At 37.8% G+C, this 27,601-nt stretch overlaps 1 protein-coding gene across 4 annotated transcripts in view; it reads left to right on the top strand.

The window, feature by feature from the left end:
• The window catches only part of LOC106664095 (transcriptional enhancer factor TEF-1), a 188,927-nt gene that overhangs the window by 48,146 nt on the left and 113,180 nt on the right, over positions 1-27,601 (top strand). For all 4 annotated transcript variants that reach the window (XM_014389502.2, XM_014389501.2, XM_014389500.2 and 1 more), the window contains exon 2: positions 255-304. In XM_014389502.2, the coding sequence (XP_014244988.1) occupies positions 300-304 (5 nt within the window). In that variant the 5' untranslated portion in view covers positions 255-299. The remainder of the gene's footprint in view (positions 1-254; positions 305-27,601) is intronic.

The raw sequence follows: 27,601 nt of genomic DNA, 5'->3' as shown, positions 1-27,601 counted from the left end.
AACGTGTCTTGACAAGTAAAATTCATTTTTACAACTCTGCGATCTGATCGAAAAACCTTTTTTCGAAGTTCATTTTTAATCGAACGGCGTGAATGACGTCTGTAGCTTTTGTATGAGTTTGTGTGAAGATCATACATTGTATTTTTGATTGTTCTTCCTATAACGTCACGATATATGTTTATATTTTACTGTATTTCTCTTTGACCTGTTTTAATAAGCCTTTAATAAAGAATTGCATAAATTTTCTGTTTTAGAATCAAGCTGCCCCGAGCTCGACAACACTGTTAGGACCTTAAGGAATGACGTAAGTTCTTAGTTTGCCGTTTTGCTTTATACTTCTCATTGATTTTTTTAAAAATAATAATTCAAAATCGCTAATTGGCTTGTATAACGTAGTAGTCAGCATTTTTGGACAAATCTTCACGGGGGTTTCCGCTCAAATTTGAAAGATTTTCTTTGGTTACAAAAATTTTTTTGTTAACCTCTTCTTATATTTTCGATTGAGGTTCCTTAAGTCAATTTTCCATGGTAAAGGATTTGCTGATTTTCGACCAAAACAATCTACATGATAGCTTAATGGGTTTAACTTTTTTTTTTGTAAATTGTCATTCTTGTCTTTTTATCAATTTAAAATTGACAAATATTCCGATTTGTCGTTAGTGGAATAGCCATTTTTATTTATGAAAATCAGGCATTTTGGGTATCAAGGCTAAAAAACTATACTTTCTGCCAATTAAAAATCCATAAATAGTTAAAATTGTATCCAATATCCACCAAATTACAACCGTTGTAAATCCGAAATTTTGAAATTTCATGTTTCGTCAAATAGCTATCGATTTTGTGCTATTATAATAAGTTAAAAAGATGGAATGAATAAAAACTAAGAAAATATACAAAATAATAAAAATATAAATTATTAAATGAGATTACGTACATAAAAAGTGATCAAAACAAAATGTCGCTCACAGTAAAGTATGACAAAAAATTAGGTCTTGGAAAAACAAAATCAGATTGGTTTTAAACACCCTTTAATATCCTTATAAAGGCGAATTTTCATTACAAACAAAAAATATAAATTTTTAAGCTTGATTAACCTGGGGAAGTCTTTCCAAGTAAACCAACTAAAAAGAAAAATTAAAAAAAAATATAATCAAATATATACTTACATTGTTTATTATTATTTATATATTATTGTTAGTTATATATAATAATATAAATATAATAAAAATACAAATAAATTTGGCTTTTTTTCTCTACGTAATTTAGGTTATAATATAATATTCGATTTTTTAAACCTAAGATAACAAAATAAATGAAAGTTCCTATTAACAGAGATTACGTATATAAAAAGTTACAAAAACGAAAATACGCCTTCAGTAAAGTAGGCCAAAAAAATAGGGTTTAAAAAAACTCAGGCTCGTATTAAGCACCCTTGAATAACCTTAAACACGAATTTTCATGTCACACAAATAATATTTTTTGAGCGAGATTAGCCGGGCAGTTAATTTCTCTCCGATGTCCCAGTGTTTCTAGTCAAAATTCATAACTCTTTTATGCAAATTATTTTTACAACCGTTTGTAAGCCGAATGTCTTTTCGTTGAGTTTATGTCAACAGGTTTTGGGTTTTATATCATTATGTGTGAGAAATGTAAGGATGAAATTAACGATTTATTTTATATCTCCGGCTCTGGTTTGGGCTATTAGTTTACAAGTTTCCAAACCCGTGTCATATTTCCGGTGGATGTCTTGAGTTGTTTAAAAATTATCATCACTTTTGCAATATTCTAAAACAAGCGCAGGCGAAAAAGCCCAAAAGCGAAAATTTCACGTTAAAAAAAATATTTTTTTTTGTGTAAATATTTTTATTTTAACAAAAAATTGTAATCAGGGCTTTTCCATGGCGCAAAAAACGAATTATCAACTTTTTCGTGCGAACAAATATTCTTACCTATTTTACTCGGTCCTTACGTCAAAATTGTATTTATAGCTTCTTGTTCGTCAAATTAACCCTTTTTAACGTAAAATTAGCCTTTTTTTAAATTTTTTATTTTCGTGTTTTCGCTTTTGTAACGTTTTATTATGTATTTAATCTCATTTAATAAGGCCTTGTTTTCTAATCCTATTTTTAAAAACAAACAACAATGGTATATAATAAATTTGAAATATATGGAAAAAATCGTGAATTCCAATTTTGGGGAAAATCCCCAAAATATTTTGTATTTTCTTAATATTGGGCTGTTATATAAAATACCGTATGAACATTACTAGTAATTTCAATTAATTAATCTTTATGTAAGGTATTGATTGAAATGAAAATGTCAGGGAGAGGATTGGGATTCGAACCCACGACCTTCGGCTAAATACGCAGCTCCTCTGCTATCGTGACTTCGGACACCAACTTCCCATCTCAATCCACCTTTCGAATTTTCCCACTTTTTTGCCATTTTTCTAATGTCATGTCATCTGTTTGATTCTCGGCGACAAATGAAATGGCCGCGGCGAGCTTTAGTGAAGATATACATCGTTTTACCTATTAAATCTATCCAAAGATTAATCAGTTAAAAGAAGTTATTTGTTCAATCGGACCACGAAATATAATGGATTACTAACAATTAAAAGTAAAAATTATGTAAAAACAAAAATTTTTCCTTTAATTTCAGCTTGCAGACAAATATATAATTGGTCCTTATTTAAAACCCGAAACATCACAGGAGGGGGCGCTCCGTAAATAAACAGAACCGGAGATATAAAATAAAGGGTTTGGAGAGTTTTTGTTCTGTTTATCCTATCTGTATCACTTAATGACACCTAAAAGCATAAAATATGAATGTTTCTGAACTAGGCTGAAAGAATAGACATTTGCTTTTGTAATGGTTCTAAAAACGTGGAATTTGGATAAAACCGAAAGGAGTTATGAATTTTTAAATAAAACAGTGGGAGATCGTAGAAAAAATTGCCTCGACTAATCTAGCTCAAAAACTATTTTTTGTTTGACAAGAAAATTCGTGTTTAAGGTTATTCAAGGGTGGTTAATACGAGCCCGAATGGTTTTTTGAAAAATTGAATTTTTTTGCCCTTAATAATTTAATATGATGTTTTGTATTATTTTATTATCTTACGTTTAAATATTGTAAAAGTTTCTTTTTTTCTTGATGCCATTGGCAAAACGCTCGGAGACGTGTATAATATTTTTGGACCTGGCATCATGAAAAATCCCACGTCTATAGCCTTTTCTTGTTAGTCTCCCATTATAACCATGGAGGACGTTTTCTTATAATTTATCATTTAACTGTGAGAAAACGGACGTATATCAAATTTTTCTTTTTTAAAATGTTAAGTAAATAACAATTTTGTTATGCTGCTGTCGATGGATACTTAGTAAAATAATTTATTATCATTCAATAAAGCGGTTTTGCAAGTAATCAATGCGAGTCAATTTTTAATTATAATTTGGAAAGTTTAGGGGCCGATAAACAGCTGTCTTCGCCGGCCCTCCGCGCGTTTTTACTTATTTTTTTTAACTTTCGTGCCTATTTTTCAACCAGCAACTATTTGAGCGTGTCCATCTGTTACTCCATGCTTATTGTAAGATATTGGCAACCTCTTTGAAGAAACGAGCTTAGGTATTTCGCGTCATGACTCGACCCTCTATATGGTTTCTGGTGTTTCACGCATATTTTCAGCCTGCAGCCATTTGAGCGACTCAGTCTGTTAATGATATCGTAGTCGTCGATATCGTAATATTCTATCCTCTTATTTTTACCTCAGGTTGTCAACTACATCATAGACATAAAACATGCAATACATGTATACAAACATAAAAGTCTGGTCACATTCATTTACCCAGAGTTAGTCGATATTACTCGGAATGGGATTAAATCACCCTTTCTTTCACTCTAATAAATTGCGTTCATTTCAACATAAACACAACAACCATTACAAAAGAGAAATCGGGGGCGTCGATGGCCGCAACGGTTAAGGCACATGGCGCTCATCACTGTAAGATAAAGGTCCCGGGTTCGAATCCAGCGGCCCTGCTTTCGAACCCGACCTCCTTACACATGGGCTTTTTTTCAAAAACACCGTCACCCTGAGGGTGTTTGATATGGCCTGTGCTGTTCCGAATCCTCGTAAAAAAAATTGTCTTAGATACTCCCCCAGAGTTTTCGATATTCCTGGGGGTGCGGAGGAACCTAGTCTATTCTCGCTAATAACTTACTCTCTAGCCGCTACACACTTATCCAGAGTATTCGATATTCCTCGTGGTGGGATTACAACCCCTTCTTTTCGTGCTAATAAATTACATTCGTTAAAATAAATTAACAAATAAACATCCAAAACATTTGTCGGATTTTGGTTTTTAATTTTTCAAAAGGTTTATTAATTTTACTTGAAGAACATTGGTTATGTGAGGTTATTAAGAATCGGCCTCTTTCCTGCATTGTCTACTGCACTATCTGAATAATCCAACTGATAACTGCATAGATCAATCATTTCAAGGAGGAAGGAGACGCAAGAGCGTATATAAAACCACGATTCTTTATACACTGATTGTTTTGATAAGTTGTACAGTTAGTTTATAGTATCCTCGAGCTGGTATTTTAAGGAAAATTAAGTTGAAAGAACTGATGGGCTATTGTGGTCACGTTTTGCACCATAGCCTCGTAATTGTTCCCGGCAACACCCGAGACGAAACGCACTGCGTCGTGACTACCGACTCGGGAGGACTTTGTCGATCATGCATGAATTGAATTCCCCATTCTTTTATCGTCCAATAAAAGGTATCGAATCATGAAGTGTTTTGGACGGGGGCAACAATCCGCAAAGGTTCGAAATGTTGAGTCAAAAGCCAAGCGATCTTTGATTGGAGACTGTCGCGGTTAAACCAATCCGTCATTGGATTGGATAATTTGTGTAAAGCGATGTGGGCCGTGGGTATGCGTGTGCGTGTGTGACCCCTCTCATAATGCATGGATGCGAATATTCAGTTTCATCGCCGCCCGTCCTGGGAAAACAATAGTCTCCAGCACCGCATATATCACCTCCTCTGGAATTCGTCGAACGATGCATTACATGCAATCGATGTCACCGTAAATCTCACTTTTTGGCTTTCTCGTGCGATAAGGGAAAGTATTCCAAAGAAGGAAATATCTATAAATTAAACTAAGGACAATTTTCCACCCCCGAGTGATGAACATGCAGGTCAATTGATTTAAAAAAAAAAATGTATGTTTGAAATTTTTTGTCTTACAGCGTGTAGAGATTTATAATTTCGCTTTTTCCCAGAATTAATTATCATATCTTTTGTGCACCGTGGACAAAACTAGTCCTGAGTTTATCATCCTCTAGTGCGAATAACGATGATTCGAATTTTAGTATTAAATGAAGGTTAGACCCATTTGTAACGATGATTTAAATTCAATCAAACCAGTATCCTTAAACATAAAAAAGTTAAATACAATTTGAGTATGAAAATCAAAAGCTTTTTAACATTTTTGAAAAATTTTAATATAATTATTAGAGAGGAGAGTTTATTGTGGAAAGTGGAAAATGTTTTGGGAATTATTTTTTGCACGTATTTTGAGGTCGTTGTGTAATCTAGCCTTGACAATAGTCTTGAGTCTAGATGGAATCCCAGGTAGCCGACGCAGTTTTTTGGGATGGGGTATTATTGAGAAATATTGTATGAGGGGTTTTGCGTCGAAAGTGGGTCTTTTGCTTTCATTAAGCTTTATACGTCAGTGTTTACTTTATTTGGCTATTTGGAGGACATGTGCCTGGAGCTCTGCCGAAACAATTGTGGAACACGTATGAGAGGATAGGACAGTTTTGTTGTCGGCAAAGGATACAAGGATGGTGGTGGGTTCGGATTTCTGCGGTGTAGAGGAAGTAAAGGATCGGTCCTCGGACGGTGCCCTGAAGTTCTCCCGTTCTCAAAGGACAATATTAGGCAACTTTGGTCGACTCGGAAGAATCGTTCGGTTAGGTAGGAACGAAGGATTAATTAGATGTTATTTTGGAAGGGTGCGATTTATTTTGTACGGGATTATCTTGCGGTCGAATTCTTGTGACACGTCAAGAAAATCTTTGCGCTCGAGGGATGATGTTATGCTGTCCTCTACGCGAGTAACGCGCTGGGTAGTGGAGTGTAGAGGTCGGAAGCCGAACTGATAATCTGCGAGAAGTTTGGAGGAGTTGAGTGTCGGGATTAATCGTTTGAGGAGGATCTTCTCAAATACTTTTGAAAAGAGGGGAGTAAACTGAAAATCAAAAGTAGGCGTGAGAGTATTTTGATAACCCCGACCTGAAGTTCTAAATTCCCAGTGAAGTTTAAGTTATGAAAGTCTTCTGCGCGCTCGAGTTTTGGTTTTAAGTACGCATAGAAAACAATATGAGGGAAGGAATTTCGATTTCAAGCTTAGTTTGTCTGTAGCTAGCGAATCGCTGTGAGTTAACTTTTTGCCACAGTGTTACATAGCCCAAAAAAAGGTCGTTCAGCCCGAAATCGTTGTATTAAATCCTAGAATAACCCTAATATCCGTCGCGAATATGTTTTTGGCCACGGGAACGGCCAAAAACGCCGTTTTTTTAAAAAAGAATTTAAACTATTTCAAAAATGCGGGTGCATACAATGGCAAATCGTGGGGATTTCTCGGGCCGGGACCAGCTCGGCCTCGGTTGGGTTGAAGTTTTCCGTACCGACTACCATCCCGCATTGTTTACACTCAACGAAATTGCACAAAACTTGCAAAATTACAGGTATTGAGATGTTGGCCCAACAAAGGGGGGTACGTGTCGGTGAATACATCGAAACCCAGCGCGCCCCACACATCCTGATTTATTATTCTAAGTAAGTAATCGCCATTGAATTAACTCCTGTTTATTTAGTATTAGTTTACACCTCGGGTTCATCACACTGGTAATTCCGCTTCGCCGACCCTCGAACTTTTCAAGCACGTACGTACTTCAGTTCTGATTTTACCACGATGATCTAAGTTGAGGCAGTTCTGTACAAAAGGCATTTGAATAATTCGATAGATCGAATCAAATATTTTAAGCTTAAAAACTGTTACAAAATGGAATCGGTGCTTAATAAGTTGTTCAGAACAAATTGAAAATAATGGCATAAATGAGGTCTGATCACAAGCGTTTTCTGTGCATCGTGTATTATCTTAAAAAGGCAAAGTTCAAAATAAAATACAAAATAATGTCGCTCGATGTTAACGTTTACCTGGCCTGCGATGGGATTTTGCACGAGTAGGACAATCGCAAAGAAAGGAGTTGCCATAGACTTTTTATGGACCTGCGTGCGTTCGTTCATACTCCGACCGATGCGACACGTTTATCGCGAGTAGAAGCATAAATCGCAAAGAATCTGCCATTGACTTGACATGGATGAATGTGCGACTTGTATTGGTACGTGGTACTTTTAAACGTGTACAGTACTGTTTTAATATTCATGACAAGATAAATATTTTATAAGAAATGAAGAAAAATAATTATAAAAACACAAGGGGACACAAAATGATGTTATAGTAAATGTGTGGTGATTAGTGACCGTTAATCGATATTTATTTAACCTACATCACACCAGACCGCATCTCACGATTTCTAAATAGTTATAGTAAATGCCAGAACGTACAGTTGTAGCTGTACCCGTAATGATAAAAACCTTACTTTTTCAAGTCGAAAGGCAAAACTTCGACAAACAAGGATAAGATGAAACTGTCGAGAGGAAAAATATTGGCAGGAAAGAACTGGCAAGGAAAAATTTACAGTTTAGCCAGGAGAGTGGAACAGATTTTCACAGGATTGTGCCGTGAGTCAGTTTCCGGTGGTCTAACGTGTGTTCTCAAGGTAAACTCGATACCTGTCCTTCGAAGAAATTACTTTCCATTCTGAGCGACCGGATTGTGAAGTTGCGGTGGCGTCTCCCTCTCAACCTGCCTACCTGGCTCCGATTCGGCCGAGATCCGACTCCATCAATTTATTCACTTGGCCCCGCCGACAGCCCTAACGGTTCGGAGTTTGAAAAGGTAACCAACAACGGAAAATATAGTTATTGTTTAAAACGCTTACCTTTTTCCCCTTCTGAATTTCTGATAAAGGAATAAAAAAATTAAAAAAACGGTCGCATAGTCGTTTCAACTCGTTATTTATCAGTGATCATACTGTGTAGCCGCTTATCCCTTATTCATCCACGGTAAAACATAAAAATGATCGAAAATACAGTTTATTGTCTGTATAATTTGGTTGAATTAATCTACCTTTAAAGTTTCAATACAGAGGTTTTTACAATCGTATCAATTTCTAATAATGAAATAGTCTTTACGTTTCAAAACGAGGAAATTTTTAAAGGTGACCTTACATGTCATATTGACGTATGGCTCTTTTTAAAAACATTTCCTTTCGGTAATTTCGGATAACCTTGCACTAAAACTATTCAGCATGGACAATGTTGTATCGATGTTTTTTCCTGTTTTAAGCGAGGAATACATTTACCCGATGCGACGCTATACGACGCTCCTCAATGCGACCCGACGCAAATCCTAAGTCCATTTTCCATAAGATCGTATACCCCCGTGCACATATGCCCTATGCCGCGCAACGCTACCCTACTCTACGCTCTGCGATCCCCACTGCCCAGATTTTCGTCGGGTAGCATCGAGTACAGTCGAAGACAAAAGAACCGGACACTCATACTTTTATTCAAACTGCATGTATTATTGTCGTTATATTAATTACAACATACTTAGTTTAAAATAAGCCAAATTTACCGAGATAAAAAATTCATTAGTTTTTATTTTAAAAAAATTACTTTTATTGGTTTGGTAGGAAATTGATCAAAACAGGACGTTAGGACTTAAATTCAGCAACGTCTCAGCGGCAGACATCCTACTTTGCCCCACTTCAATCTTTCTTACTAACCCGTGTGACATTAACATCATGGCAGAAAAAAGTAAATGACAACAAAATGCATTTTGTTATGTCTTGCCATACTTTTATCAAGCGTAAGGTGAAGGTAAAAGGAGTAGGCCTCTTTAAGACTATACGCTCTGCGACCAATATTGGTCTATTATAATACAATCTTCTTATCTAAAAGTATAGCTTCAGGTTTTGCTCTCTCTTCTTCTTCCTGTCAACATGTGTACAGGCTTGTTCCAGCTACTTCGACTGTATATGCCCACGGGTCCTATCGTCCTAAAGTTGTTCTTGATTTCTGCGTTGGTCCTTTGACCTCGATGAAAAAGTTGTACACTTTTGCCAATTTGATATGACGGTTGATAGCTGTGCTGATCGAACTTTTCTTGGGAAATTGATCTGCCTCCTCGTTTCCCTTCAGACCGGTGTGCCCTGGTTACCAAACCTCACAGGGCTATGTGGTCCCAAACAACTTCGGACTTTAATACCAATGAGTTGCCTTTAGTGCATGTACGAGTAGATGGGTATTCTTTTCTTGATAAAATCTAGCCTGTATTAGTAATGTTTCTGGTACAGTGTTCAATAGGCAGTGTTTGCCTCAAAGACAGTTGCATATTGCGCTCTTATATGTCTCTAGTCCTTGTTTATTTCCACAGCTTCCGGCTACTGACCAATGCTCGGTCTTTAAAGGCTATGGAGTATTGTAATTTGAAATAATAAAGTTATCTTGTAGACCAACAAACAAGTTAGAGAAGATGTTACAAATTTTTTTAAGTATTTTTCTCTGAATGTCAGTATTACATTTGTATGCACGTAAATTTTGCTCGTTGCGTGGTAGGTCATAAACCAGGCATGTTACCACTTTTTTGTTGTTGTAAACGTACTCTTCCAGTTTTTAAAGGGCCCGTTGTGTTTCGACAGATGCCTTCCCAGAACTGGCGCTGACAAAACATCCGGAGCGTTTGTGAAAGTCGGCGCGTTTCACAAGAACAAGAGATTTAGCGGAATTAACGGCCATATAAAGAGAAAGCTTATTTTATTCTTTACCAGTCCGAGTGCCCTGCGCAATGACAAATTTCTAAATCGGCATTTCCGGTGACTGAACGACCCAAAGATCCTACTAACCTTTTAGGAGTTTTGTAAAATACACTGTGCGATGGGAGAGGGGAACTGCTCTTCCAAGGATCGGATCAAAACCGCTCACTCAGTGAAATTATTTAGCTCTTTTTCCTAGCTCTCGGCTCGCGACCACCAAATTTATCTTACCCATAATTCCATGATTTAACTCGGTCGGTTTTTTTAATATCGGTCTGTCAGAGCCAAGGCCGATCGTATATTGTCTGAATTACAGGTTAGACTACCTGGTCAACCTTTCTCGTTTTTTATTGCCCATAAAATAAAAAAAAGGAAACAAAAGTAGGCGTGTACACATGTTGGAGAGAAGAGCTATAGGTGTGAAGGACTGTAGGTGCGAAGAGCTGCAGGAGTGAAGAGCTGCAGGAGTGAAGAGCTGTAGGAGGGAAGAGCTAGCTGTTGGAGCGAAGAGCTATCGAATTGAAGAACTGTAGGTGCGAATGGCGGCAGGAGCCAAGAGCTAGCTGTTGGAGCGAAGAGCTATCGAATTGAAGAACTGTAAGAGCGAAGGGCTGTAGGAGAGAAGAGCTAGCTCTTGGAACGAAGAGCTGTCGAATTGAAGAACTGTAGAACGGAAGGGCTGTAGGAGGGAAGAGCTAGCTGATGGAGTGAAGAGCTAGCTATTGGAGCGAAGAGTTGTCTGATTGAAGAACTGCAGGAGCGAAGGGCTGCAGGAGCCTAGCTATTGGAGTGAAGAGCTGTAGGATTGAAGAACTGTAGGAGCGAAGAGCTGTAAGAGCAAAGAATTTTGCTTTTTGTTGGAACGTAGGAGCGAAGAGTTGCCTGGAGGGGAAGGGGGTGAAGCCGCTTGTCAAATTGCTGATTGATGTAAAGACAAATTTCAAAATCGAGCGACAATCGCTGAAGGGATGTCATCTAAATGGTAGAAATATAAGAGCTGCCGTTTTTTCTTTTTTTTTTTTCAGCGCGGTTCATAACTCGCTTTGTACAGCAAATTAACTCTCATGATCTGCTCGCGAGCGCCTATCACATCTGGTCGATAACACCAAACCACTTAAACTTCGTAAATGACAGAAATCCGGCGGAAACAATTTTTCCTACCAATTTCTCGCTCTTTTAACATTTTTTTGACATCTCTATTTCTACTGCTATGTAGAACCATTTATGCTATCTCATGCGAATCAGGCCTCTTAGACTAGTTTTTCGTTTTAGGCTGGTTGTTGAAACATTAAACCCTGAAATAAATACACTTAATCAATATTTTAATTTAATTAAAGGGTTATACGTCCATATTCCTCGTGAAGACGAAGTCATAGTTCATTTCAATTTCTATTCTATTGTTCCAAAGCTTATGTTTAATGATTTCGGTTTTATTATTATTATTCACTAATTTTAGCTGTTTTTTTTTTTTTTTACAAATTGAGAAGACAATTTTATCTCTCCACGTCATTGTTATAGCAAACCAGCCAAAAGACAAACGGACCTACGCCGGCATTGCCAGTCCACTGCTTGGAATAAATATTTGCGCCTTCTCGCACCTGTAAAAACACGATCCTGTTTAACATAATCATTTGGTTTACATCATCTAATCCTAGAAAATTCGCATCGTACTGTTAACTCGGACTGTGATTGATAAATTTGTTTATTGCTAAAACGAAGAAATCACCATTTAATTGCTGAGTGTAATTTTTCGGATCATATTGCGCAGTCTCTGAAACACGGTTAGTCATTTGTAGTAAAAGTTCTTTATTTTTTAGGTAATCATTTTGGTAATTAAGTCATGTGATGGTCGAATTTATACCTAGGCGGGATGAAAGGAATTTCAAAAGACTAATGTGGACGTTTAAATGAGCTTCACTTTGTGAATAGGGTTTTGTAGGGACACAAATCTCATTGCTAGTATTTTAGTGTCTTATGCTTGTTAATGACGTACTTTTCTGTGGTGAGAGTACAATGCCTGTACAATAGACCCTTCGTGCTCATTGTCCAATTAGATATGGTCACCTCCCCCTCGACTTACAATACTCGTTTGTTCGCTTTCCTTTAATACATATTTCCTTTTTCAGACCTTTTTTCGATATTTAAGCGTTGTGGGAACATTTTTTTCGTTCACAACATATCTCCGTTAACATTTACGATCAATAAAATACTGTATGAAAATGGCACCCATATTTTTAATGCAGATGTTTGATTAATGTTGGGCAATGGTCCGAAGGCTTTTGGACTTGAGTGACTGGATTCTTTGGAGTTTGGATCACTTGGTCAAACACCACTGTTACAAGTTGGTCATAGTTCGTTTTTTAGTTAAATGGGATCGGTTGGTAAACATTTTTTTTTTTAATTTCATAACAAGTAAGTCTTTGGTTTATATAAAGTCTCAAGTTGCGGACATATTGGATGCTCGGAAAGGAATAGAGTTGTAATTAATTGAAAGGTGATAACTTTGTTGCTTGGATTTCATTGTATTTGATCTATATTTTTTTTTTCTTCTAGACGAGAGAGATGGCTTTTGGTAGCAGGGGGGACCGGATGGGTATTGGAGAATTGTCCAGGGTTTTATGGAGGCTTCTATATCCAATTTTTACGGTTTCAAGGTCAAGAGTGACTTTGTAGGCCTGGGATAGTGAAGTTGAATACGAAGTAGGCAGCTTGGGCAGTGATTTGAAGGATTTTGTACTGCAGTGTGGGAGTTTTAAGGAAGTCTTTTGTCCATGTAATATCTCAAATATTGGACGTGGGTTACTTGGAACGGGATATATTAGTAAATTGTAGAAAGGTGATAGGCTGAAGGTTAAGTCATTTCCTGGAATTTGATTCCTTACGATCCTACGTTTCTTGAAATTCCTCCAAATTGGAAAGTTGATCCTTGAAGTTTCTTAAGAGGTAATATGCTAAAAGGCGCTATTATCTCCGCACATGAGGCGTGCTGTATCGGAATTGATAAACCCTGGACTTTATATTAAAAGAGAACTGGACCGAGGATGCTCCCTTGCGGAACTCCCGTTTCGGTATTTGTGGTTCTGGGAGAAGGATGTTCCGATTCGTACTTGATTATGTTCTGATATAAAAATAATTTTCTACTATGCCGAAGTTCTTAATGTATGAGCCTAATCTGTTTACAGAAAAAATCCTTATTCAGTTTTTCATATAATGAAAAGTAATATCCCCTAAAGAAAGAAAATTGAATTAACTAAGAGTAAATATAACAATATTATCCATGTATTTACTTTTATCTCTTATACGTTTTGGCATAATTGTATTGACATGAACAGCTGAAGAGAGCTCAATAGTCGAAAATTAGGCGCTTTTCCCATTGCCGTCATTTGGGAGCCGTATTTTCAGTAAACACGAACCGAAAGAGTCCTTGATTCGAGCTCGCACGTGTTATTTCAACTGGTTCCCTGTGCCATTCTGTGCGCAATTCATGCCGGTGTCCAACATCTTATACGACCAGAACCCCATTCCCGTTGAACCTTCAGCAAGTTTTAACCGGTAATAAGTCGATAATTATAGAAATATATTTCGGATCATTCCTCTTCCTCTAAATCCTTCTATAACAAAGCCGCTGACGAGGAGTCAAGGTGAGCTACTTACACATCCTTTTAAAACGACGAAAATGTCCCTAATTGGCAAGAAAATAAGTGAAAGATAAATCAGGCAAAGTGATTGATGAGAAATTAACATGCCTTATTGTTTGGAGTACTACTACACGTCATCTTCAGGTACGTTTTTCATCCGTACATTTTTGTTTTCTTTTATTGAATATTAAAACTACCTACAACCAAGTGCACAGAGATGAAGAAACCATAAAAACAAAAGGCTGGAGGACTTACCTACTGATAAAGCACTTGGTGTCATCATAGGGCAGTAGATCTCACCTTCCTGGAGGGTTTCTCGAATGAGAACAGTTGGATGATTTTTGACTGGGTTTTTTGAATCAGTTGAATGTTGGACCGTTAGGCCGAGCCACAAAGTTCCACCCGTATGTCCATGTATGTTTTAGATGCAAAAGTCACGTTTGACCTTCAGTCGGTATTAATCACAAAAGGGTTTACTGCCAATAGGTGTCCTGATCGAACTTTTCGTTGGAAAATTTATGCGGTTTCCACTCTGCCCTGTGTGCTCTGGAAACCAAAGCCAAAATCTCACAGGGCCATGCGGGCCCAATTGGCTCTGGTCTTGACTACCAATGAGTTGCCTTCAGTGCTGCATACACGAGAACACGGCTATTCTTTTGTTGGTAATATCTAACCTTTTGATCTCCCTAGCAGTCTCCGCTAAACGGAAGTGGCATATTGCTCCGAGGCTTGTACGAATTCAAGTTTTTGTTTATTTCTATAGATACCACACCTATACACGCTCTTAGAGCCATCTGTAATCACACTCTCTCAGTCTGCAGGATATTTTAATTTGAAATTTTTTTATGGATTCTAAAGTTCCCGGTCATGGCGTTAAACAGCCTAGAACCTTGTCTGCCTGAATTGCATGCACGAACCTTTAATTGCGAATTGTTTTGCGGGTGAGCTATCGATTTCCAGCATTAGCCAGTGAATTATGGACCTATCCTCTCCCTGAAGATAGTTGTGATACAATGAGGACTTCCATTGTTCAGGTCGTTCTCATTGCCCTAGTACTTCTCAGATTACAGAGAACCCAGAAAGCCATCAGTTGTAATGTCTTTGTACACGAAACGTTTTGCCTGCTTGACCAACAACCTGGAAGTTAGAAATGGTGTATTTTTTGTCAAATATCCTTTAAAAGGCCTTGCACCGTCTTTCTCCAAGATTGATTCCAGGATAGATACTTGTCTAAGTACATCCCTAGATATCGTACCTAGTTTGTGATGGGATATTGTTGAAGGTGGAAGATATTGGCAGGTTTTTCTAAGGAGGATGAAGGTGATATTTATTTATCTGTGTGGATTTGGATTCTCATTTCTTTGCATCATTTCTACGCAAGGAGAAGGTGGTTCCTTGAGGTTGAGGATTGACAGGAGAGGACGTTCTGTACATTCATCGAGCGACTCGGTTTGACCTACTACCTACCTTGATCTGTCTAGTTTTTTGCACATTCACTTTTCGACCATTATATTACTTGTTAGTTGAATTACTCAATTTACTTCGTTAAATTTATTGCCGTTGAATTGGCAGCAATTAGTGTGACGTTATAAATCCTGGGACGGGTCGAATCGGCTTGGAAGTAATAGATTCTGGTACTGAGAAGTACGCCGCTTAAACGGACCAATCAGGGATAAGATATGCGATGCACACGGTGTAATTACGGATCGAGGTCGTGCGGAAGCCGGACTAAAATATGCCGATACTCTCTGGAGGGGTCTATTATCGCTAAATCCATTTGCGGGCCCCGGAATTGTCCATTTTCCAGTTCTCGCCGTTTAGACGGATTTGCCTGTTTTTCCCGTTGAAAATCTTGGCCGTGACGGATACTTCTTTGAAAATTCCCATAGAAAAAGGTCCATGAAATCATATCTGGCCAGTGGATGGTGAAAAAGAGATCGTGAAACTTGAAACTTTTTCGCCTCGGCGAGGACGATCCCGTAACGCTCGCAATACGAGTAGAATTCGGGAATATCGTTTCCAACAATCTTGTCTTAAGTGAATTAAATATATTCTACTTAATAATTACTGTAAACTTAACTTTAATATTCTAAGAACGACAAAGTTTAATAAATAATAATAATAACTAAAAATTTGAGGATTGGGAGACACATATGAAGTAGCTATCGCCTTTTAGACAACACAGACCCACTAGTGAAACCTCCAGGACCATTTCTGTTTGTGAAAACGGTTCAAGAAAAACCAATTGTACCAGATAACCTTCATCCTCTGCCTTTCACTGCTCCTTCCTTTCCAAGCAACTAATGTTTGCTATTTGGGATTTACATTAGTTACAATCCAATCCAAGCGTGTGTTCGGCAACAGAGCATACTTGGTCCCTTTACCTTTTCAGTATACACACCAGACATTCTTATCATTCCTGATTCAGTACTCTTCACATATACAGACAGCCTGTTAGCAAATACCGATCCAGTGGGCTTCGGAAACCTCCAGGACCATCTCCAGTTTGTAAAAAAGTTCAAGAAATGCAAGATCTGACATTAATGAAAGGATATCCCACTGAATAACCTTCGTCCTATGCCTATCACCTTTCCAATCTACAATATTTTTTTCCTCTCTAAGCAACCAAAATCGACCACTATTTGGTACCTACATTATTCATTGACAGAAGCACCATGCTGGTGTTCTAGTTTGTGACAAAGACTTGCTTGGAACCCCTATACTCCATGCGTTCTAAACTTCAAAGAGGTTCAAAACTCATCGAACATCATTGCTCACCTCCCTATTTCGTACAACTTTGATCTACACAGTTTTACCTACCTCTCCGAGAGAGTATTCCGAAAAAAAAAAAAAAACAAGATGATTACTCGGAAATTTTAGAAATAAAGGCTGGTGTTCTCCAAGGAATAATACTAGCACCAATCTTGTATTTGCTTTATATTTGCCTATTGCCGGCTTGTTAATCCTTCCAGCCTTGGCTTTTCGCACGAAAAGAGGACATGTACCGATGTTACTTCTTCTTGCTAGCAATAATTACTCAGCATTGTTTCAGATGTTACAAGTAGCTTTCGGGAATTTGCAGTGTCTAGTCAGCTAGTAGTTCTTCCGTTAGTTTCTGCGTTGGCCCATTGATGAACTTTGATGCAAAATGATCTACATTTCTGGAAAATTGACATGAAATGGGTTCAGTGCAGATAGGTATCCTATTGGAACGTTCCTTGTCAAATTTATTGACCTCCTTGTTGCCCCTCTGCCATATATGAAATCTAGTCCTTGGCTTATTTCCAAAGATCCCATCTACTGACCCATACTCGGGCTTGGTATCATCTTTAAAGTCTATAAGGTTAACAGTCCTAACCTTGTCTGCCTGAAGTTCTTCCGGAAGCTTTAATCGCTCATTTTTATACGGGTAATCTATTGAATCTCTGCATGAGCCTGTGAAAAGGCCTCTCTCTGGATGATGATATGTACTGTTGGTAGGTTCAGGAACCCCAGGCATCAGTTTTCATTGCTCTTGTCTCTTAGAAGTACAGAGGATCCTGACCGCTCCCAGCTGTAATGTCGCCCACCTAACCTTTTACCTACGTTTTGTGATTTTTTTATGACCCACAACCTACAAGTTTGGCAGGATGTTACACTTTTTAAACAAACATAATTTTTTTAACCAGTGGGTGAAACAAATTTAACTAGTCTTGTATGTATAAAGAGGTTTGTTCAGTTTTAATTAATAAATAGTGCGGTTCATTTGGTCCTGTCGTCAGCTGGCCAAGTAGAGCATCATGAGATCTCTCTTTGGGTATCTTCTCGTTGATTTTCTGTGCAGTTGCGACTTCGGCAGTTATAGGGTTCCCATTAAATGCTATTTTGATCAGCTGAACTCTAAGCCTCATATGTTTAGTGTTTGGGAGAATCGTTGATTCGTTCCATCCAAACGGATCGAATCGATAATGTTTTTTATATTATAATAAGTTAGTTTAGTTTTATCATGAACTCAAACTTTGATAACTCCTTGTAAAATATTATTTTTATTTTGGAACGAGTTCTCACCGCCTGAGGAGATAATAGAAACGTTTCGTCGTTATCTTATCTCATACTTTTTTTTCTCGAAAAGTAAACAAATTACTCATAGTATTTAATTGTTGGTAAATTAAACGAAATTGTATGACGCGAATTCGCGTTCAAAAAAAGCCATCCCGTTTATTCATATATTGTCCAGTGTGCGGAGGAGGATAATAAAACTGGACGGCCGCTGAAGATAAAAAGGATCGGTAAATGTCCTCGAAATAAAGTTCTCTTTTTCCCCCCATGTGCCGATTTATAAATAGCTTTAGACATGCGAGATTTTGCAAAATATCAGTTAGTTTACGGATTTCGAACGTGCGTCGTATAACGGAATCCCAGTCGTACACAGGCCGAGAATAAAATGTGACTCTAAAATGTAAACTCTTTCAATGCCATGTGCGTTCAAATTGGAATTAATTATCGGTTATTTGTTAGAAAGGAGTGGGGCCTGTTATATAACGGCGAAACATCTTTCTATAGCAACGAGTATTCTTATCGTACAGTAGATTATTAACAAGTTTTTAAAAGAGGCTGAGATAATGAACAGTCTCCTGTTGAAACAAAATAATACGCTACCGGAATGGTAAACGAGAAAACCTGATATAAGTCTCCGTTTCGCTGTTCCCTTGCCATACAAGTCAGTAGGTTTAAATCTCTTCCTACTAAAAACTACTAATTCGAAGTCAAAGTAAATACTAAAGAAAAACTCGGATAAGTTCAATAGTTAAAAGAAAAATTATATATTTCAAATAGAATTCAATTAGGGCTTGGTAATTAAACTGTATTATGGGGGCATATGTAAAGAACAAATTTGAGGTTAATTTATTTCCCTTTTACGAGCTGTAATTATTTTAATTAGTTTTGTCGTATCATCACGCGCTACGTTCCAATTGAAAACCGACTCCGACCTCACATTGCCTTTTGCATTCTCATAATCTTCAAGAATTTAAGAGATGCGGCTTAAATAATATAAGCATGTCATGCCTTGGGTACTTAAAGAGAGTATGTAGGCATACCGCTGAATTTAAGAATTGTTCTCAGGCACTGTAATGATTTTCTGGGTCCTTCCATTTTTTTTGGAAGACGTGAGGTTTTGTTGTAATCGTACACAGATTTGTTTTTTTGTTGCGGTTATATGCTTAGTTTGAGTGCGTGTATTTATTTGTGTGAGTGATGAGGGGCTGATGGTGAAATACAGCGTCTGTGCGTTGGCGGAATATTAAAAAATTACCCCATAGATGTTATTTTCGATTAGGTTATTAATAATATTGGTAGGCAGATGGAGGAAGAATGAGTGCAATGTACTTAGGAGTGAATAGTTAGTTAGTTTTAGGCTAGATTATAGTTTGAATGCGTTTGGGGCTGAAATGACCTAGCTGTCAGAAGACCCCATTGGTTGGGAAGCTACAATATTCCTGGGCATCCTGGCTTACCGGAGATCCCCCTGGGGCAGATACCCTAGGGTCAGTACATCGAGGAGTGACAGCTCTTCGGGGTGAAAGTCCATAATCTTCAAGACATAATCTTTATAATTTTCGATGCAAAAGAAAAACAATAATTTAAACAATTGCTTTTCAAAGAGAGAAATGAATGAAATAAACAAAAAATTAAATTAAATTAAATATGGAATATTGTAAGATTTCCTACTGCGGTCTGCGGGGTGATAAACCTAGTTTGATAGTTAGTTACCTATCATCTTGGTCTGCCCAAACTCTGAAGATGGCCAAATGCCGATCTGTCAAAAATCAGCGACGGTAGGACCAAGATAATATTGGAAACTATCAAACAATAAATCGGAAAAGTTGTTAGTTTTTGATGCTTTTAAATTTTTTTTATACATTTTGTTCAACTATTAGTTCACAATTTCTATTATTTAATATACTTAAAGCGAATTATCATCATCCAATTGTGCTATATGATCGTGTATTCCTCCTCAATTAAAGAACGTTTTTCAATTATGTAATCCCTTTTCATCCTCAGTTAATTAATCTTACGACTTCGACAGTGATAAGATAAATAAATTTATCTAACCAAACAAACATTTCAAGTGCAATAGACCATACAAACTAGTGCTGCGCGGCATAGATGGTCCGTCTTTTCTTCCCCCTCCATGAAACCGCCGATAGTCAGTTGGGTATAATTTGATGCATATCGCACATTAAATATTAATTTTTAATTTTTGATATTAGCAATTTACTGAACACAACGAACCAAGTCATGTGTATATATCCTGGCGTACCATATGAAAGGCTTAGAATTCGATCCTTTCAAAAATCTTTTTTTTTTTTAAGGTGAAACTTTTAACAGCTTTCTAATTTCTCTTAAAATTGTGTATTCGTTCAAAAAGAAGACCTCCGTAAAGTGTACATAAGTAGCCACACTATGACACCCCCAAGAGGTTTTACTGTATCTCCTCTATAGGGTCTGCTGGGTATTGATACAGTTTGTTCAACAAACTAATGTTTTACAAAAAATTACTTCGACCTATTTGGACTTATGGGGCATGTCTGGCACCAACAGAAACACCTTCCAGCCCAAGAACCCTCCAGGCAGCCTCGACCTGGTTCACTTGATCTCCTCTTGGGGTCTGCTAGATTGTGATGCTTGTTGACCCAACTAATATTTTACGATACGTCACTTCCACTTATTTGGACATGTGGAGTATGTGGGCACCTCCCAGCCATTTGGCATCCAGCTAATTCAAGCATCTCAATCAAACGTATACAGAAATATCTTCCAAGTTCCTTACTGCCTCTCTAACCTCACTGTTCATACTGGCCTTAACACCCTCATCAAGTTTCACTCCAATCTGTCAACTCTACCCCTACTGCTTAAGCAATTCCCATTGCCTCCTATCCCAAGAGTCTTTCACACCAGCATTGACTGGTTTCTCATTACACGTATCATCCGGGTGACCTTCATGTTAATATTGTGCCATCATATGAAAAAAAATCTCTTTCTAGGACCCTGTAGGAAAGAAGGCATAAGTAGTGACTCCATAACATTCCCTTAGCAAGATGTTTCACTTTATACCCTCTTTAGTCTGCTAGGGTGTGATAGTTTGTTCAACAAACTAATGCTATTAGAACATATGGTGGGTGGGGTACGACCAAGATATCCATCTAATTCATGCATTCCAATCAATAGTATGCAGAAGATTTATCCAAGCTCATTACTAGGTTTCTAACGTCTCTATGCACAGTAACCTTAACATTCTCGTTAAGTTTGTCACCAATCTTTTAACCCATCATAGTGCTCTAGCATGACCTTCCATCCCAAGAACCCTCCAGGTATCGTCAAACGATGGTCCCGAGACATCCTCCCTCTTAATCCGATAAGAAAGGTGGCATCGATTAGTGTTAGTATCCTGTTCGGGATTTTATAGCATAAATAACAATTTGCAATGGGTATAATTCATATAGAGGATACAAATAAATATTTTTTTAACGTTATGCATTTACAATAAATTGTGTTAAGCTTGTTTTTGATTGTTCGACCAATTGTGCATTGAGGTGCTTCATGGGATTGCTTTGTGGAATCTTGGATATATCCGGAGGGTAAATTTTAAAAATTAATACGTTTATGATCGTTTTATCACAGGTCGATGGATGGATTTATTTTTCCGTCGATTAACCGCACCCTCCTGAGAATTCATGCGGTATTCCAATATTTTGTGGCTTGTTGAAATATTCAAACCATCGAATAGTGTAACGAAGTCAATTCCTACGTACAAACGGCCAATCAGGCGTACGATTCAATTAAAAACAAAAAAACAATTAAAACGGATGAAAATAACGTAAATTAATGATTTATCGAAAGCGTTAACGAGCACGCCGGGTTGATAATTATAACGCTTGTAACGTTTTTTTTATGCTTCAGTGTACCCTGCACATGGGCCAGTTTAATCGATCCACATCAATTCCTATGAGTCACAAACCCCGTTTTATGAGCTACCTCAATTTTGTACATACGGACGTTTAATTTCCCCACCGAGTTGATACGATTATCTCGGTTCATACGGTTGTTGTTTTTAACGCCACTGCACCCTTTAATTTCACCGATTGGCTGAAATTAAATAATTATTGCAGAATCCTAGTGTTATGTAAAATGACTGGACAATTAAAGCGTCCATAGCATTTTTCAGTAATTGGATTTCCCCTTATTTCAAAACAAAGTTTATTTAGGCATTATTGTTTACACTCTGAAAAGGGTTTAGTTTACGTGTTTTTATTCCTCAAGTTTCTTCCGAGATCTCGTGTTTTTACTAGGCGTTTTGCTAATTTAAAATGGAGAAAATTTGCATTTTCATTTAATGGTTTTTTAATTACTGTAAAGGGAAAACCGAGCTTAGACTGCTTGGAAAACTTTTGTTGACGATTTAGATGTCATCTGGTACGGTTATCGCCCACTCACACTGGCACCGACTTAGTCTGGTCTCACACTGGCACCGACTTAGTCTGGTCTCACACTGGCACCGACTACGTACGAGTTTTGTCAGTCACTCATACTGGCACCGACTTAGTCTGGTCTCACACTGGCACCGACTTAGTCTGGTCTCACACTGGAACCGGCTGCGTGCGAGTTTTGTCAGTCACGCATACTGGCACCGACGTAGTCTGGTCTCACACTGGCACCGACTACGTGCGATTTTTGATCGTCCGTATTCGGACAACCTCGAACGAACTTTACCAATGTAGGGTTAGATAGTCACCGTCATTGTAAGGATTGGGCAGCAGTTTAAATGGTACATAAGAGGGACCCAAGAATGCTCCCTCGTGGGACGCCTTGATTGTCGCAAATACTTAAGAATATCATTAGTTTATCTCCAAGTACTAAATAGGTGACTTGGACAACTACTATATCTAGAGCCGAAATCAGATAATAATGAACGAACACTTTACAAACCTACATTGCCCTATCAGATTTTCACTTATTCCGGGCTCTCAAAAACCTAATTAATGGGTATATAATAATTAAAAAAAACTTTACTTGAGAACTGCAGAAAACTCACGGATGATCGTGCTGGTGAATTTTGGTAGGAGGGAATCACGACATTTCATGGAAGATGGCACTAGGTAGTGGAACAAAACTGATCATATATTGTTTTCAAATACCTTCTTTTTTCCTAGAATTTATCATAAAAAACCCTTTGATTGATTATTAGCGAACCGTTTAATCACGATAAACATTTTGATAATTACTTCCAACTCGTGATTAATTATTCTGGTAGAGCCGGTAAATCGCCAATATTCCGAAAAGTCTTTATTTTATAATATCATAAATCCGGCTTGCATTGTTCCGTTGAAATAATGAGCTTTTTCGTGATCAGCTATTTATTTATTTACGTTTAGTCAGCTCGCCGGATGGATTGAAACTGCGGCACTGCTGACTCCCCGATCCCGGGGCCAGTCTCGTCTGATTACCGGCGGCAAAAATATTTTCTTCCCCCTTATTTCTCTACCCAATGACACGCTAAACAGTGCCAGGAATACGCAAACGAAACACACCTTTTACAATTCTGTTATATTCATCTCTGAGATTTTTCCCTTTATCTTTACTCTAAACCCCATGCTTAAAAAATGTATGAAATGATTGTCTATCGAGTCGACGATTTTAATTATAATTTTTTATATGTGAGCTATTTGTCTATTTTAATGTAGTGTCTCTTTTGTATTAGCAAACTAAATTCTATTTATAATTAGGGCGAATTTCCTTTTGTTGAACGGCCTCCGTTGGGCCGTTTCAACCGATTGTCAATTAGCAACTGCAACTATTAAAAGGAGAATTTTTTTGTTTAATTTAGGCCATTCGTTCGTCTGATAAAGGTTAAAAAATAACGGTGGAATAATAATAACAGTTCTAAGGACAAGAGGTAATCAAAGTGGAGGGTCATTCAGGTCGAAGGGATGGATAGTCTCGGTGGATAGAGGATAGGAATTCCATAGGTTTGAGGCATTGTACAGGAAGGAACGACTGAATGCAGTAGTCAAAAGGAGTGACTAGTATGACGGGAGTGTACAGAGGATCTGAAGGTAGACCTTATATTTAGGAAAGGGAATGTATTGAGGAAGAAAAGAAGGAGGAATTAATTGCTTTAGAGAGGCTATAACCCCTTCAAGTCCTTGGGCAGCCAGAGAAAAAACGTACTATTCCATTAGACGTCAAGCTTATCTTGAAGCTCCCCAGAAAGCCCGCTGTTCACAAACCCTTCTTAAAGCCGGCTAAAATGAGGGAGAAGACAGGGATTTGAGTACTAAAGAGGGAGAAGGTTTGCAAAACGGTACTTGAAAGCAGCGGAAAAAAAGCAACGAACCCGAGTTTCCCAAAAAAAGATAATCAAGAACAATCGAAAAGCCTGGGACGTTTCTACGTTATAGTTAAGCCGGTTTTCAGCAGCCCAGGAGCCTAAGTTTAAGTCCTCCAAGATAAAGGTGACGGGATCAATATTTTATGGATCAATGCAAAGCAAAGCTGGGAAGGAGCTTGTGCCATGTGGGATTCCAGAAGTGGTGGAGAGGGATGAAAGACTGTGACTACTCGAGAACGGGCCAAAAGGAAAGAGTGGAACCAGCTGAGTACACTCGTTGTGGGATCAAACAGGTAGTGAATGAAGGATGATGAATGAAGGAAAGCAGAGTCAGCTAATCTGAGAAATATTGCTGTTGAGGGTGTTTGTAAACATCCCAACTGCCTCGTAAAGATACCCATTATAACTAGTGAAACGTCAGACGTAATATCTAAGAAAAAGAAGCTATTAGGATCAATGGAAGGTCGACTTGGAAGGATTAAAGTGTCTTGTGGATTGGAAGCTTGTGAGGCTGACACATAAGTATTACGCTCATCAGGTGAAGCTGGAAATACATTAATGGCTTGGGGTGAACTGCAAAGGAGGAGCAGATGACAACGCATCATGAAAATCATCTGATCGGTTGTAAGTTGTACCAGTGCGCTTAGTACTCCTCCTAAAGAAAGAAGTTTTTTATTTTGACCGTCCGTGGTGCAATGTTTATTTTTGCCCGAATGGCAAAAATTTAATAGGGGGTTAATATCTAGACCAATCTTTTTTTAAACTCGCGCGTTTTTATAATAGACAATAAAGCTAGTAGAAAACGGCAGTTAGCGTTTTTTCAGCTATGATTTTCCTTTAAACCCTGTTCCATTTTTCGAAAATAAAGAGTTATTATTATTAATATTTCTTTATATAAACTCATCTCTCGACTTCTCGCTCTCTATATGGAACCAAGGAATGACGTGGAACACATCGAGCATCAGTTTACATGCCAGACAAAACAAATCTTTACACACATACTCTATAACTAATCTGATTGAGGATCGATGGGGTACGCAATATTCTACCATCTGCCTTCTTACACTATATATTCACGCTAATAAATACATTCACTCTCTATATAGTGGGACACACGGAACTTGATTGAATTGAGCTAGACTGTCTCTTTTATATTTTGTCCACTAGGTTTGCGCCAACTTCAGTGAGGAACTACCTCGTTGAAACATGCACGACACGTACAACGAGGGCCTTATGGCTTCTTGCACTTTTCCTGGCTCTTTCATTCCGTTCATTTCAATTGATTCGAACTTTCTTTTAAGAAGCAGTTGGCCACTGACACTGCAAGTCTGTTTCACCGGTCTTCTTGATACCCAAAGTTAAGTCTCCATGAGGTTATGTATACTTGTTCATTACCCAGAATTCCTTCGTGCCATGGATTTTGTCAGGTCGTTATTTTTTCCCAGGTTTTGGAGATTATGAATGCTATTTATGGCTGTGACTTTTTTGTCAATGCTTTTAGGGCTGCTTTGCTACCCGATCTTACGAGGATTTTCTGACGTGTATTACAGAGGTAATGAGCTTGAGTGTTCATATTTTGGGCTTGCGCATAATTATACCAGTTCAGATTCCTTCACTTATTTTTGTTAAAACGTCCCCATTAATCTCGAAGACAGTACGGCTTGCAGTTTTTTCCTCATGGCCTCATTAATGAATATAATCCTAGGTGCTTTCTCGGATGCTAGTCACCGATATCACACCTGAAACTGAGGTTGAAAAGCGTTAAATTCGCTCAACCCCCCTCAGAAGTTTCAACCTGTATTTGAACTTTGCCTAGTAAAAAAGATGCTGTTTACAGTTAACTTTCAGCGATCTGTATATTCTTTATAAATAACTTTTATAGCGGAGGAGGGCAACAGTTTCGAAGAAAATACTCGTCTCTTCTACTCCTTTTATTCAGGGCGTAAAATACCTAAAAAAGTTGAATCATGTGCGATGTGATTTTGGACCTTCAATAAAAGATATCCGAGGGACCCTATGAAATATCGAAATTCGTCGACAGCTTGGGTAATTGTTTCTTACACAATACGTCCGCATCGCAATTATTAATGTCTTGTGTTTCACAAAGAAAATAAAGCTCTGTTTACGGATGGATGCAGCGGGAAAACACTTGTGGGGGTTGGTAAAGATACGATATCCTCCCGATGGATTGTTTATCGTCCTCAGGGAGCCGATCTGTCCCGGAGGGTTAGACGTGTATCTTGATTCCTCTCAATCTTATTTGCCGGAATCATCACAACAAGAAAAAACCTAATAAACGCCTATCTACAATAGATATGTGAAATATCTTTTAAGAAAATTAATGGGATATCAATATTGATACCAAAATGAAAAAAAATACAGCCAAATTCATAATTTACTCAGGCGCTTAGTAACTTTCAGCAACTTTTAGTTCATATTGCTTTTTTTAACCCTTCCTTAAATATTATTCTAGACTGTTTGATTTAAAGCAAAACTAGTAACTTTAACTTATTAACTTTTTTTAATAACTCTTTATGTGTGGTGTTTAGTGACCGTTAGTTAATGATTATTTGGAGATCGTGAGATGCGGTCTGGTGTGACGTAGGTTTTAGAAAAACGTTTTCTTTATCGTGCCAATATTTCGGCCTTTATTGAGATCATCTTCAGGTCTCATAGTGTTTTGTTTTCTGTGTAGATGTGACATTACCGTGAGTGCCCACTCTCAATACTACACACAAGAATGAATTTTTAATTTTCCCCCTGCGCCTACACAGTGGCACCAATATTGTGGCACATCCTCTGAATCCAGTAGCAAAACGCCTCAGATTATGGTGTGGAGTTTCAAAACGCACGAGGTTCAAAGCTATTATTACCTCACGGATTTGGGGACTGCGATGGCCGTCATTGGGGAAGTCCGACTCGCCAAGCTAGTGGTCCTGGGTTCGAATCCCGGTATAGCCCAAGGCTCTTCAATTGAAAATAATATGACAAAAGTATTTTAAAAGTGGATTGAGCTTGGACACTCAAGTGGTTGGACGTTACGCCTCTCCTGCATGACTGGAATTACTTTTCTGTCTTTCAAAATATACTGATTATGGACGTGTTCCGTGTTTATCCTAACTGCTGGTACTGTATTATGATTTATGTGTGGTGATTAGTGACCGTTAGTTGATGATTATTTGGAGATCGTGAGATGCGGTCTGGTGTGATGTAGGTTTCAGAAAAACATTTTCTTTATCGTGCCAACGTTTCGATCTTTATTGAGATCATCTTCAGTGCCTGGGATTAACAAACATTGTTTACATTTAACAAATACATTTAGGATGTGGAAAAGTGAATTTATACAATGCAAAATCTATTTTTTATATTCAATTACTTCTAAGAAATTACGTTTATGTTAGTTTTGTTCTGTATGTAATATTTTTGGATTTTTGAAGTCGAAATTGTGTTGGTGTTCAAAATGGTGGGTAGCGAGTGCTGTAGGATTTTGCTTGGGTTTTTTGCAATCATAGATATGTTGCTTTACTCTCTTGTCCAGATATTGGGATGTAAGACCGATGTAAGGTGCCGGACAGTTTAAACAGTTGATTTATTTGTTATTGGTGTGGGATCTTTAATTTTGGAAAAAAGTGTTTG

The sequence above is a fragment of the Cimex lectularius genome, unplaced genomic scaffold (genome assembly GCF_000648675.2).
Source record: "Cimex lectularius strain Harlan isolate CLEC.00 unplaced genomic scaffold, Clec_2.1 scaffold127, whole genome shotgun sequence".
NCBI classification, from domain to species: domain Eukaryota; kingdom Metazoa; phylum Arthropoda; class Insecta; order Hemiptera; family Cimicidae; genus Cimex; species Cimex lectularius.
Note: the sequence above shows the minus strand (reverse complement) of the source record. Positions and strands in the feature narration are given on the sequence as shown.